We start from the raw sequence: 16,208 nt of genomic DNA, 5'->3' as shown, positions 1-16,208 counted from the left end.
ATAAAAGAAAATACCTTTCAAACAACAGAGTCAAATGGAATGACTTATTTATGGAATTGTTATTTTAGCAAATGCACATAAATATATACACAAATCAATAATGCGTGTATTTCGATTAGAAAATGTATTTTTGAAATTTAAAGTGAATGGCAGCGTTGTTCAATTTGCGATTGAAAGCCGAAGATTATTTAGATTATAAGCATGGAAATTGATGGAATTCTCGTTCAAAACATGTTCTAAGCATGAGCGTGTTTATTTTTAGCAATTTAGAAAGCAAATTTTCATTCAACACTTGCAAATACCCAGAATATTTTTTTAATGGATTTCCATCGACACTGTGGTGCGAATACGCATCGTATAAATAAACACGATATTTCGGTTGAAAATATTACGCTCTTCATTTCGCAATGAATTCAAACGAAAATCGGCCGTAATGACAGCATTTCACACTGGTCTTTTCAGATTTTTACTTTTTTCGGCTCTTTTTTTGATGAAATTCATTAGTGAAAAGAATGCCAGCCCTCATCGACAGTCGGTGAAATCTTTTCGTTTTGTATGGAAAATAAAATCCAACATCTCAAATTACGTAGTGCCAGTGCCAGTCAATAATATGGGTTGGGTATATTTTTTTTTCAGCACATGTATGTTTACTTTTACAGCAATGCACATATGGTGCAATCACGATATGTTGGTATAGATACATATTTTAGATGCTCTTGGGGCTTGTATTTGTATCTATAACAAAATATTAAAAAAAATTGCTTTGAATATATTTTTCTTAGCCAGTGAACATAATGTGTCTTGTGACTGTGTGTATTCTCTCAAGTTATCGATACATAGTTCATTTTTAAGCATGTGTTGGTTTTTGTTTAAACTTCCTGATGAATAAGAGACACTTGAAATGTTCCGTTCAACATCCAACGGGAAATCGATACGATTATTTCGATCCATCTATTTGTTGCATTTTCGTAAATGTCAATTTCCGTCGTTCGTTTCCATTTTGACTAGTTGCACAATTAATTTCGCTGCAAACAGTTTCCAAAATCCGTTCAATAGACAATTCTTGAAATTTACGAGAACCACTTATTTATTGATACGCAAATGCTCGATTTATATCAAATTATCCTGATTTGAATTTTAACACGTTTTCCTTATTGCGATTACATAAAAAAGTGGTGCAGCTCACGAAAAAACCAGTTTCAAGTGAAACGAGAGAGAGAAATAGAAAGAGAGCGTTGAATTCGATTCAATTTTTTGTATAGCGTGAGCTTGTTATTGAGAAAAAATTATCAGTGTCGATGGTTACGGTACTTAAATGCATCTGCTATATGCCCAAACTGAACAAATTGGAATTTCGAGGCATTCAAACGCACCACCGAAAAGCCTCGATTCAATGATGAATGGAAAAATGAGAAAGAGAGAGAGTGTGTATGGTACTCAAATCAATGAAATATTGAATATATGAGTGGCTTACGAGTGCATATATACAAGCACGCATAATGATCAACACACCCCTCTTCCAAATCATGTTGTTTGTATGTAATTTATGGGAATGAGTAGTCGGCAAAGCGTGGTGTCAATTTTTCATCATAAACTATCCACGTTGTAACAGTATTTCTGCGCGCGCTCATAATTCACAAGAAGTAAGATAAAAAACGCACCAAAGAATAGCTGCAGCAGCGATGGTGTTAAAATTGCATTTTCAATTCAGTTACTTCTCGCATACTCTCCGAACAATCATGACTCCCTCCTTCCCTCTCTTTCTTTGTTCCTATAAACGATTCTCTTTCTTCTCACACATGACTCTTATAATCAAGCGACCACAAGCTCCGTAGCTAAAGAAGAGTATCTATTATTCATGTCTAAATAAAATTGATTGTTATACAATGGGCGGTTAAACGACGTTTTGATGATTTTGACAGTTAACACACAGGCTTCTTTGTTTGATCGCGACCAAGTAAATTGAATATTGTAAATGAAGCACAAGGGATGTGATTATTGAATGACGACCGAAACCAATCGACGAGTGTGTATGTGTTCATTTGTTGGTAATTTTTTAATACACAATTCGACATCATTCGATTACTATCCGGTCGTATTTCGATTTTGAGTCTATTCCCTCGATCACATGCGTCGGCACATGCCGATTTTTTTTAAATTACATTGACTTTTATTTAAATAAAAAAAAAACTCGATGCATTTGTGGTTTTTTTTTATCAGCGAAAGTCCCCAAATGATTTCATTTTCATGCCGGAAAATCGAGCATATATTTTCATCGAGTTAACTCATTGCTCGACCAGTGGCACTCATGCATACAAAATAGATTACAGAATAATAATAATGCAATTGGACAGCGGCAACGAGTAGTGGAACTTTTGCGATGCGGTTTTATTAAGCATTCAATAAAATTGCGTATACAATTTTGACACGAACATAATTATAATTTAATTATCGTTCATCATCAGCATGAGAGCAGAAAAGATGTTATTCGTGCATGTTATGCCTTGTAATTGGATAAGTTATTGTATACAAATGATAATAATAATCAATATTGATTACATTGAATGCATTTCCAACCGATTTTGTCGATCGAAGAGTTTGGCTTGTTGAGTAGAGTGCAAAGTTGTGCCAAATGTATCTAACCAAGTTTCCATTTTGGGCGATCTTTTACTTTATCCACTGAACAATACAGTAATCTATATATATAAAAGTGAATGTATGTATGTATGTCTGTGTGTTCCGGGTTGGCGTCCAAACGCCTCAACCGATCCGGATAAAAGTGGTACCGTTGGAAAGGTCTTGGCCCGGCGGTGAACATAGGCACCATCATGTTTGGCCATCGTGGTCTAACACGGTCATTATGGTCAAAAAACCGTATTTTTACAGTATTTTGCCTAAATTTTGCACATTTTATTGTCAAAAGGTGAGAATGGACCGTGGTAAACCGTGGTAACCATGATGGCCGACCATGATGGACCGTGGTAAATGGTTTGAAATGTAAAATTTTGACGATTTAAGCGATTTTAACATCATTTAACATGGTTATTAAAGTTGGACATCACGGTCCATCATGGGGCGAATCACGCTAGTGAATACTAGAAAAACTAGTAAATCTAGTGCGAAGAATGACGTCACAAACGAAGCCAACTTCACACCAAAGGCCATTTAATTTATATGAAAAACTACTGATAGCCAACTTCACGCACTAGAATTTTCTAGTTTTCTAGTGAAATCTTATCAAAAACTAGATGCTCTAGAATTTCGTGATTGACCCCATGCGGTCCATCGTGGTATAACACCATATAACACGGTTTTTGAGGTCGGACATGATGGTACATCGTAGTCTAAAACCATTTAAAATGGTAAAAACTGTCAAAACATGATTTATCGTGGTTTACGGGGTTGGCCATCATGGTAAAAACTGTTAAAATATGATTTACCATGGATTTTGAGGTCGACCATCACGGTAAAACGTGTCAAAACATGATTTAGCATGGTTTACGGAGGATTCACCACAGTTTAACACGGTCCATCATTTGTCAACCATTGCTTTTAACATTGGTCATCCAGCGTCGAAAATCGTTCGATTTTGGTGCTGTTGAATTGGACTCGAATATTGAAAACTAAAGCCGAAATAAACGATCATGAAAAACTAATCATTCCAACAGCAACCTCCCGAAAGTGTACTGTACGCAATTTTTTTTAACCATTTTGTTAGCACGATAATTCTTCTTAGAGAACAGCAAATTCACATCTGACTTTACAGGGTGATTGGGATTGAAAGGAGTAGGCTGGTATTGTTTTTGAGCGATATTCGTTCATCGGTGTATCCATGATGTACCCATATATGGGGGTATGGTATGCGAAATTTTTTTAACTAGATAAATCTTTTCCCAGATACGTAAATCAAAGTTTGATATGTGTAAAGGGGTTTTTTGCTACGAAAACCGAATCTGATGTTAGTTTTGAGAAACAATCAATATTTGAAAAAATCACCAAAAAAATGGGATTCGTAAAATACTTCGTATAGAAAGTACCTTCAATTTGTATTGAAATTTGCTTCAAACGTTAAGAATTTTTTTTTTTTTTTTTTAAATAGCCTGTAAAAGTTACATGTCGTTGCGGTATCATACAGGTACATTTCTGATGATTATATCTTTCCGTATAACACACACTTCACATATTTTGAACAGAGCATCTTGATTTGCTGCTGCTCAGCATATTACTGAGAGCTGAGAAATGCTGAACTCGTGCGGCTAACGCATACGAAACGGATGCACGATACATATTCCCCTTTCGCTTCGTATGTGCTGCCGTTGACGCTATTGCCGGTACAACGTTTACACACTATACCAGCGAACATACGAAGTGAAAGGGGAATATGTATCGTGCTTCCGTTTCGTATGCGTTAGACGTACACTTTCAGAATATATGGAAGACTGAGAGCAAAAACAGCACGTCGCATCTCATCTCTTGCTTTCACTTACGTAAGCAAAATAACGAGGGATGCGACGTGATGTTTTTCTCGCAGCTTCTCATATGTCGGTCGCAACACAATTTCAAACTCAACTGGTTACTAAGTTTTGAGTTTTGAATTGAACGTCAAATCAACTGTTTATAACCGTTTAAACGGGGAGAATGCATGTGTGCGTGCCATCCGTTTCGTATGCGTTAGCCGCACGAGTTCAGCATTTCTCAGCTCTCAGCTATATGCTGAGCAGCAGCAAATCAAGATGCTCTGATTTTGAACTACTTATACGCAAGTGAATTGCACGTATATGAGAGACACGGCGACGTGCCAAACCGTAACGCCATCTATCGGATAGAATCTGAAATACAATTTCGTATTGACTATCTCATATTTGTGTAATTTTGTTCATAGAATTATAAGGTATATTCCGACAGATTTGTAAGGTTTTTATTCGCCAACATATTACATAGCATGCCATACCCTTGCTCATACGTCAATACTCTATTAATTGGCCAAAAACTTTACTGTTTATTGAATTAGTACTGCACTACCAGTGCATGTTCAATATCTCTTTCGGGGAATGAAAATTCATTCGGCAAAGGAAGAAATTTGGAAACAGGGCGGACAAGTTAGACTTACGGATGTAAATTCCATTTTAATATTAAAGGGTAAGGTTACGAGCGAGCGAAGCGAGCGAGTAACCGTCCAATACGTAAAAAAAAATATAGAAATATTGGAAGAAACTACCCAAGCACTCAAATTACACTGTTCGTCCAGAGCATTTGCACCGAGCGTCTTTAGCTCCGTATTCTGTTTCGTGTGTTCGTAACTGACGCACGGTACGAATGCCCCGGGTGAACAAGGCAAATTTAGTGCTTGGGTAGTATGCCGAGGCGAGCGAAGCGAGCCGAAGGCATGCTAGTTACTTATAAAATGCAAGCATTTTCAATCGATTTAAATAAACTGATTCGATTTTATTACGTGGTTGTGCATACGTGCGACACAAATGAATATATACAAGTGATGTGATGGCTATGAGATATCGGCAACGCAAAATCACATGTGCCCCGCCGGAATAATGGGAAGCAAAATATGTGCATGTAATTTGAAAATTACATGTTAAAATACATGGTGATGTTAAATCCAAAATACCGAAAATATCGAAACATAAACATGTGTCATGGATGCCGCATTTTAACACCAATTCCTCACTCTCTCTCACACACACACACACTCCGCTCCACCGACATCGCCATAAATCCATACATTGTTGTTTTAACTAACACTTTAACTTTGAAAACGTTGATTTTATTGTACACCAATATTAACTCTATTAATTTAAATAGATGTTGCAACGCAATGCACACCACACATTTTACATTGTTTATTGGATTTATGAAATCGTACCGAAGTGATTTCAAACTATTAAATTTATTGTACTTATTCTTGTCGATTGTTCTTTGCGTTGGGAAATTGAGATGAATAGACTCGGAGTGTGTTTCGTTTTTCGAAGACAATGAAACTTCTGTTCTTCATCTTTGTATTTTTCTTCGTCTTTTGTTGTTTTGGATAGATTCTCTTTGGCAAATAACAACATTGCAAAATAATTATCACCAGTTGACCAATGTTATACTATTTGTAAGTGAATGTGAGATTATGCTATAGCATCTGTATTACTTAATCATCGCATTAAGATTACAATGCATTACCAATGATTTCCAAAGTGCTTGCGTTTTATAAAAAGCAACGACCAAACGGCGCACAACAACTGTTAACCTAATAATGACGAATGGAATCATATCCATGCCAAGTGAATTCCCACATGAAACATTTTATATTAGAATAAAATAGAATGTATGCAACTATAAAATGGGTATATAAAATTCATTGGACGGAGATTTTCATTTGGATCTAAGCAGAAACGCGCGTGCACGTTTTGTACGCATATTGTTGCCCAGTTTGATAAAATAAACAAGAACCAACTAATGCATTCTCCATCTTATCCAATAATCTTGATTCAACTTCTTAACGCTCCGGCACCGAGTTTTATTCTTGATTCAGCTACTTATGCGTTGTGTGCATGCAGTTGCAATGACAAAATATTGAGATCCAACACTATCCGTTAAAACCAAATTGCAAAATAACATCAACAAATCGAGTACACAGCAAAACTTACCTTCATCGTTACCGAACGAGAAATGTAAACACAACCGAATGAAATTTATTTGTTTTTATTATGCCGAAGAAAAGATGGGAAGAAACAAAATAAACATATTTGTGGTTTTCGCTATATTCGGGGCTACTTGCCATGGTTTGTTTTGCTGTTTTTGAAAGATTTTACTTACTTGTTTGATTTAAATATCCCAACTGCTTTGCAAGAAGCTTAACACTGCACAGTGTGCAGTTGGCAAAAAGTTTTGTGTTTTTTTTTTTTTTCACGGAAAATCGAGACGGATGCAATTCAAAATAAGTTTCGTCGGAATATTGTTGCATTTTAATTAGAAAGTGCAATTGTTATTTCATTGAAAACGTGGAATTCTACACACAACGATTGGAGTATTCCAATGCCATGTGCCCATTTTAACCAGCGAGATGGTAATTTGATCACGCTAATTTGATTGGGATACTTTCCATTGTTTTGATCAAAAACATCAAAATACAATGGCGGTCTATTTTCATTTTATTAAACGTCAATGTCTTATTACGGAATTGGAAATCTATCTGCCAACAAATCGTCATGCATTTAAATCGTTTGATTTTCAATTCTCTTTAAAACATATTAGGTGGTTTCCAATTTCCGTGCATTTTCATTTGGATCGCTTTGACATGAATTTTGCTGTGGCCGATTTGCGTGTCAACATATAACCAATGTAGCAACTATTTGCAATAAAATATTTACTGTTCAAACAAAATCCAGTGTCTAATGAATAAGGCAAAGCTCTCTCTCTCTCTCTCTCTCTCTCGCTTTGTCCATCTACATATACGATGCGGTGACTACAATACTATCAATATACGTTGTTTGCACACATTTCACACATTTGCATGGAACAATATAAATTCTCGATGCATTTTGATAATGGTATTCCGTGTGCATTCCGTTTAATCGGATCGAAACAAATTCAACCAGCTTTGAAATTCAGTGCATATAGTTTCAGTTACATTCTGTTCATTTCCCAAAAATAGATTGTTGCTTTGATTAAATGTCTGAATATGATCGTCGTAATAATACTCAAATAGAAAATGTTATTATTTTTTTCTTCAAGAAATTCGAGTAGTTGTATATCCAAATCCATCTTCAAGTTAATAATTTACGGATTATTTTGTGAAAATGTTCAAGCAGTATTTCACCGTTGACCCCCCATATAAGCCACCATTGATATGAGAACAAATATTTCTGTGGAGATCGGTTGAAATATGAATGAAATTTCCTTCTAAACGAAATTGCTACATCTGTGCACCATGTATCTGTAAAACATGCCGTAAATGTTGTTTGGTAAACAATAAGTCGAGTTCATTTCAGTTTGTGGCTAAATTTGTGCAATTGTTTTTCGGTTTGAAAATCGCTGTTTGGTTGGCAAATCAAATATGTTTGAACAAATCGCTTGGTTGTGTCGTTTTTTTATTATTTTCCGAAAATTCCGGTTGTAGTTGCGAATAGAGCTTCATGTATGCAAAACTTTGTGTATGACCAAATCGACTGAATGAATGAGCAAATAAAATGCCCTCCGCCGCAGAACAGCATTTGTGCTCGACGAAATCGAAAACATTCGATCGAATTTGTAATGACAAAGCCAAAACAAATAGAAAACTTTTGTGCCAAAAATGAAAAGGAAGCAAATGAACGAAAAAACAACGAAGCGAAATCAAGCATCACCCAATTTCCGGTCTCTCATGAGGTTTGTTGGCGTTCGTTTTGGTCACATGCAGTGTGTATGGTGGTACAAATCAAACACCATTTTCTGTTTAAAATGACCAAAAACTACGAGTAAATCAAGTATAAAGAAATCGCGATGCATACCAATGATCCGTCTTTCACACAAACATGCCATTGAACATTGGCAAAAATAGGCGAGCAAACATATAGAATAGAATTGAAACGAAGAAAAAAAACACGAACGACTCTTCATGTGTGTTACACAGATATTGAATTGAATATCGGAAATGGTTTTTCGGTTTTGGGCGATGTTACGATGAACGAAAATCTCAGTGGATTTATAACATTGAGCAAATGTCGGATGCGGTATGTCAACCGTTTAGTTTCAACACTTTCAAAACCCAATGATGTCTTGTAATGCCAACAATTTAAACCAAAGCGATGAATTAACACTCGAACCGACAGTTTTACGTTTCTTTTCGACAGTAACCATATTGCTGGCATTACCACAATCATTCAACGATAGAATTGACCGATAAATCATATCAATAGATAGAATGAGAGAGAGAGAGAACGAGCAAAAAAATCAAGAGGAAATTGTGGGCTTAGAATTACGTAAAAGTTGACTAACGCAAAGCGAAATGGCAAACAGTAATTAAACGATTGAAATCGAAACTTCATTGAAACCGGTTGGATAGAAAAAACACTGGCACGTCGTCACACGATGACGGCAACAATACCATTATTAATTGATGGAATCAAGTGAAGACAAATAAACGGAATTGCGAACGGTAGCTCGGGTGCCTTTGACAATTAAAAATGATTTGCGGACACAAAGCGAACATTATTACATGCAATTATCACTGGTTTTGTGTGTGTGTGTCTATCGGTGCATTTAATGGATTAATGCATGTTCGGTATTATCTAAGCGTTGAAACGATTAAAATGCAACAAACACTTGCCGCTTTACCTCATTTGCCGCGTGCTTATTTACCGTTACACTTCCACGCTGAGTAGAAACCGTATTCAGTTTGGTCTAGTATTTACGGTTTTGTTTATTTTAGCATTTACTTAGTACTAATTTGTGTAATTCATTTAATTGATTTCGTCATTTTTTTGTTACAGATTCATCACATCCACTTCAACCGCCAAGATTTACGACGCAACCATCATCGTCTGGTAAAAGATTTACAATTACATGTTGAATACAATTTGTGATACAATTTGTGTTTTTTTTTCTATATTTTTAATAGCATCAGCAGTGAGTGAAGGACGTACGAAAATTTTACAGTGCCATGCGTTAGGTAAGTGCAATAAGTATGCAAGCATGCAATACAAACCGTTGTCTACTCATACATTTTTGCTATCTCTCTCCATTGTTGATCGTTCTTTTTTTTTGTTGCTGCAAAACACTATCAAATACGATACATTTAGAATCTAAAACCGTTGTGTGCCATCCATAAGTGAACGCAATTGCCATAAATTTAGATGGAGTCGTTGGTTTTTGCTTTTCGGAACATGAATCGAAACGTTGTAAAATGTTCGGTACTATGTAAAATGAGATTAAAACCCTATCTCTCTGGCTCGGTAAAAAGGCAAACTGTTGCATTCAAGATTTATATGTGCGCCGCAGTTGGGAAAATATGGATATTGCACAAAAGCATTTTTCGTCTTACGCCTCGTGAGATGTTTTCAAATAAATTTCTAATTGCTTTTAGTTGATAATTTTGGGAAAATCTTCTAAAAATATTGCTTTTTTCAAAATTGCAAGCCAAAATTCGGAAAATATGAAAATTTCCATTTTGAGCAAACTTTTCGGTCCATCGGTCGCATAAATATTTGATCATCTGTCATTCACTTCATGACACATTGAACTCATCATTACACTATGAATACATTGTGCATGTAATACTAAACGAGTCCGCTTTATCGTTTATTCTGACCCAAGGCAAAATCATTTACATAAATCATGTTCAGCATTTCATACCGTATCGATGTATATGGCATAAATATGGCGTGCATTTTGCTTTCGGTCACTTATGCATCAAACGAAATGATTAAACAGATGATTTACATTGTGTACACACATCACAAATCGGTTTGCGGGTGCGTTTAAACACCCGCCGATAAACTCAATGACCTTTTCATCTCAATAGAGAAATTACACAATGTAACCAGTTGAGTTCAACACAACTGTATCAATATCGTCGATTTTCGAAATCAATTTTTTTCCCGTTCCAACGGTTTGAACAACAAAAGACAATACTTTACTGTCGAACAAAACAGATTCACAGCGGAAGTACGAACTGAATTTTTAATCAATTTATTACATCTTGAATGAGCTACTCCACTGTATTGAATGCATTGAACTCAACATTTTTTGTTTGTGTGTGACAATATTAGGCAATGCAAACAATTTACGCAACTACTAAGCATCGTTTAACACAGTTTGATATTGTCGATTCGACAAACCAAAATTTACAAATTACATTTTTGGGATGATGAACGAGTTTGCCATAACCTTAGAACTCACAACTATTGTGTAACATTGTGTTCGATGTTTTGACAGGCCAAATTTATAGGTTTAATTTGTCTATGTCGTGGCTTCCACCGATAATCTACGGTTTTTTATACGTGTGTATGTTTGGGTGATAATTGCCTCTTTTTTACTATTAGTGATTAATTCGAAGCAAAGCACAGAGGAATCACATTTTGTTCCATATTTGAACATAAAACAAAACAAAAAAAATTGTTCAAGACACGAAATTGTGGTGCCGAAAAAGCATTGACGACAATAAAGTGAGGCATCTAATTTTGGAAATAGTTGTCACGATTTTTCATGATGACACCGTCAAAAATCATCCGAAAAAATGCCAGAATTTTGAAAATAAATCACAAAACGTGAAGACTGGAAGGTGATGACATCACTGTTTTAAGATCGTTTCTCTCTAAAAAAAAAAACGAGTTTTCATACAATTTCCCGTGTACTGTAAACACTAGCAAAAAGAACGCTCTTCTAGAAAAAGTTCAACGTGTGCATATAGTATATATATCAGGCGAATCGTGATGAGATATCTAGTATCTGAAATGTGCCCCGCGAAAATTTATTGCAAAGTAATTGAATGCAATGTAAATTGGTAGTTTCTGAAAATCTGATTAATTCGTACTTGAGGCTTATTTAACTTGAAAGACGTGCTTATACGTCTTTTCTTTACACGCAAAGTGTACATGTAGGTGGCGGTGGATTTGCTACATTGTATTGCAAACTTTCATTCATCAATCTGAGCATAAATTATATAATTTGCATACAATAATTCTGGGTGCATAGCACATGTCGTCGTCATCGTTGTGTATTCATGTAGTTTTCTTGAGTTTGGCCCATAACACCAAGTTTCGATTTCTTCGCAACAAAATTTACATGGGTGGAATGGAGAAAAAAAAATCAATTTTTCTCTTTCATCAGTTGGCTCGTGCTTACAATATACTAGCGCAAATACCACTTATTTCGATTATGTGCAACATTTCCAAGAACCAAGCGAATGGCAACAGTGTGTAGCTGCTGTTTTTACTGCGTGTATTCGTTTTAATCTCGGCGAACGCGTTCATTTTTCGCACAATTTTTCTATCCATAAAAATGCATCGTGCATCCACAAAGTGCAATTAACGCTTCAATGCATGCAGTTTTAGCAGTCGGGGGCTTTTTTTTCGACCAGGCAATAAACAACCTCATATTTAATGCATATTTTCATTACAGCCACTCAATGGAATTGGCTCATATAGGTGAATGGCATTAACAGCTCCCATGCAAAACGGAATGTGTAATTTTCTGTGCATCCTTGCTGTTGTGCTGAAACCCCGTTGAAAATTTGTCAAATTGCCTTAAAACGAATCGTCCCTCATTTTTTGCGAAATTCTTTCTATTCGCCAAAAAGAGGTGTTTGTGTGGGTGTGAGAGCTTTTTCTTTTTAATATATTTTCAACATACCAGCATTTGACGCAATGGAATCGATTTTCAAAATGAAGAGTGGCTGCACATCGCCGCTTTGTATGCAACTTCACAATGATGTTGAAGCAGGAAACAGAATAAAAATCTAATGGCATCATTAAAACCAGGCGAATTCACCTTCTTGTACCACCAAAGATGCTGCACATAAAAAGAGAGAGAAAAAGAGAAGTGAATGGGATGCGATTCATTAGAATATGTGAAGCAAATGCGTGCTTCAAGCACAATCTATTCTATCTTGCTTATTTGAATGAAATCCAGTCACCGGCTGTTGCCATACAGTAGCAAACTGAACAAAAAAAAAGCAAGAAAAGAAAAACAAATGTAAAAGCATTTATCCAAATAATGTGAATCGATAAAAAACGACACGATACATATAAAATAAATTTCAAAAGAATTCTTTCTGCTTCATCTTTCTTTTTCATAGTCTTTCCATGTGCCACTTGTCACATGAGGCTCACAAAGCAATCTCTGTGCTCAATTTAAATCATTCACTGCTTATTTGTTGCGACTCTTTTTTGCTCCAACTCCATTCAATTCACATTTACTTTTTCCCTTCGCTTTACTCATTCGCTCTGCTGGGAAAATCGCAATGCCATTTCCAATGAAACGATGCACTTTTCGGCATTTAAAGCAAGAATATCACGTAGAAATGGGCAAAGAAAGATATTTCCAAAGATTATCGATAACAAAACTAAACTACATTTGTACACAGATTTTCTGTCAAAAACGATTCGAACTATTATTCGATTCGATGCGCGAACGGCGTGTGTAAACTTCTTTTATTGGATGTTTTACGTTTTCTCATTGGTTTGTGAGAAACAGATGTTTTTGTACGATGTCTTTTATTTCCTGCAAACTAATGGAAAATTATTCAAATGCATTTTGAATTATTATGATGATGAGCATTTAAGCAAAAAAAAAAACTCTTTCATAAGAAAAATTTAACTCTTTTTCTCTATTTTAAATGTAAAAAATGAATTTTTTATATGACATCATAGCTTAATCCATTTTTCGAATTAAAAAAAGCGGGGAATTAAGAATGGCTTTGTAAAAGTAATATACATGCACAATTTATTGAATCGAGCTATTAAATAAAGTTATTCCCGAGCTACAAAAGAACTTCTAGCCAAGAATTGAGTTGTTCTAACTTGAGAACAAAAGAGTAATTGCCACTTTTTCTTTCTCACTCTCTTTGTTTCTCTTACTCTTTCGCCAAAGAGAAAAAGTCAAATTGCGCAAGACAATTTCCAAATTTAATTAATGACTTCATGAGTAAAAGATTCAACGTCGAAAAACGAGCTGAACGATTTGATTTATTATTCATGGGTAACTTTTGCAGTTAATTAAGCACTTCGGCGATAGATTTATTCTTCGATTGATTTCGTTGTGAATTATGGGAATTCTTTAGAGATGATCGAAATATATATACTTCGATCATGGGAAAAATATGATCAATAACTGTACACACATTTATTCCATCGACATATATAATGATATGTTGTCACACCAATGAAATTTGAATATAATATGGGTTCATAAACGATAGAATATAATTTAATGGGCACAAAAAAACACATTCACCTACATAATTGACATGGGTTAAAAGCCACACACACAATTTTTAATGGATTTCTTTGTTTTGTTGTGGTGTTTGCGTTCGGTTCTACTATTCCATCATCAAAGTAATTTGCTTTAGCAAACTTCAACATCATTATCACACACAAATTACACGGGCTATAAAATGGTGAAAAGAAATAAATATAGAAAGGAAAAAGATTTTTCCCCCATCTTACCATCGTCATTGCGATTATGTTATTGAAATTTCGCAGAAGACATTGGTCGGCACGCATAATCGACAAAACAAAATATTTCAATTAAGCGATGAAAATAGAATGAGAAAAAGGTTCAAGGTTTTTAGTTTCAGAAAGGTGGCATGTTAGAATTAAGTTTCGTTTGCTGCTGAAGAGAGTCTGATTGAAAGTTGTTGATGTTATGTAATGGCGTCAAGCCAAGAAGCAATTATCTAGCCGCCAAAATGCTATCTAAATTGAAGATCGTTCGATCGATATTTGATCGATTAGAAAATATAAAAGGAGCCTAAAAAATCAAATTAAAGTAACCCAAGCATGGAGGCTACCTTATGGATTTGTTTATCCGACCGCATTAAAAAATGAGTTTATTTCGTGTTGGAAAATCCATTTAGATGTGTACTGTTTACACTTTCTCATACAGACTTCTTTTGTTATGTGTCTTTTTTCCACCAAATTCAATTTATTATGCGCACTTTATCAAGCGTGTGTTTTTTTCTCGAATGGAAATGGTTCTTTTCTTCATTTAAATTCTTCGTTTACTCAGCGAATGAAAATTAAAGAATTCTTGATTATCTGTTGGGAAAATGAGCGAAAAAGTGATGTAAATTAACGAAAAAAAAAACTTCGAACAAATACACATGCTACGATTGCTTAATGCGATGAGTCTGGCTTGAACGGCAGCCAACTCAATGCACACGTTCCACACGATGATAATCGAAAATGTGAAAGAACAAAAGTAACAAAAGATTCGATTCACAAACTCCAGCCACAAATTCAAAGAACTATGTAACTGAAAACTCTCGACAATAACAGAATCGGAGCCCAAGAGATAGAGACGAGAGAAGAAAAAAAAAACAACACTACGAAACGTTTCTTCTTTTATTCTAGTCATGTATCATCATTTTATGTTTTCATACGGGAGAAGAGTAAAGAAATCGCGTCACGCTCACTTGATTTGATATGCACTAGAAAGACGAATAAAAAAAATCACTGGCCACATTTTTATGAAAAATACTTACATATGAATCGTTTGCGTTTTTCTGATTGAAATAACAAATCGGAATCGAAAAACGAAACACAAATGTGATCACTTTTTTTTTAACTTAAACTTTGTTTCGGGTCAAACGACGACCAGCTCAAAAAGATCGCCCGAAAGAATGGCTGCGGGTGAATACACAATAAAAAAAGTGTTCACAGAATATATCTCTGGTTTCAATGCAAAGTGTGACGATTCAAAGCTGTATGATACAAAGATGTGATGATTGTTCACTGTTGACACGACGCAGTCGAATATTTTCAATTCTAAGCGCCCCGAAGATTTGCTTTTTTTCTTCTCTTTCTTCTAAATCTCAGCGTTTTTATTTGTATTACAAGGAAGTCACGGCAACGAAAGTAACAAAATGCTGAGTTGTAAACCATTCGATTTCAAAAGTAAATGCATAAAAAGCGAACTTTAATTTTGATTTTGTATTTCCTTGATTCGCGCGCGTACATCGAGACAACAAAAACAACGATTCGTGACTTCATTTTAGAAAATCACTGTCAAACAAACCGATTGAGAATCGTTGATTTGACGACCAACGTCGATTGAACGAAAACAGACAGAGAGAAATAACGCGCACGCCAAATGATTTAAAACATAATGCTTACATTGAATTCGCGAAATTGCCATACGAAGAAATTTCTTTCATTTCGCATCTGGAACAATATAAAACCAATATAACGTCTTAAGCTTTGCGAGTGAAATTCGTTCCGGTCGATTTGATCAAATAAAATACAAAATAATGACGGCGTAAAGATGTTAGTGACTTGGATAAAAAAAAACTAAGAAAAAGAAGAAAACAATTTTCGGTTTGATCCAAAGATCTGGACTTTATGTTGAGAGATACAATTCAACGAAGCAAGAGCTTTGATTTGCTTTAATGAAGCGTCCAAATTCAACAACACTTTGTACGGTTGACTTGATAATAATTATAAGCAGTAGCAATTTATTAATGAAATTTCCGAAAATCATCAGTGTTTTTAGATTCTCTTAACGGTGTTTTT

At 35.2% G+C, this 16,208-nt stretch overlaps 1 protein-coding gene across 8 annotated transcripts in view; it reads left to right on the top strand.

Moving 5' to 3' along the window:
- Positions 1 to 16,208, top strand: part of LOC116342188 (protein sidekick) — a 94,237-nt gene that overhangs the window by 63,718 nt on the left and 14,311 nt on the right. For all 8 annotated transcript variants that reach the window (XM_031769700.1, XM_031769698.1, XM_031769697.1 and 5 more), the window contains exons 2-3: positions 9,471 to 9,524; positions 9,599 to 9,649. In XM_031769700.1, the coding sequence (XP_031625560.1) occupies positions 9,471 to 9,524; positions 9,599 to 9,649 (105 nt within the window). The remainder of the gene's footprint in view (positions 1 to 9,470; positions 9,525 to 9,598; positions 9,650 to 16,208) is intronic.

This window comes from Contarinia nasturtii, unplaced genomic scaffold (assembly GCF_009176525.2).
Source record: "Contarinia nasturtii isolate CC-2019 unplaced genomic scaffold, AAFC_CNas_1.1 Cnas_scaffold_810, whole genome shotgun sequence".
NCBI lineage: Eukaryota > Metazoa > Arthropoda > Insecta > Diptera > Cecidomyiidae > Contarinia > Contarinia nasturtii.
This window is presented reverse-complemented; position numbering and strand designations above follow the sequence as displayed.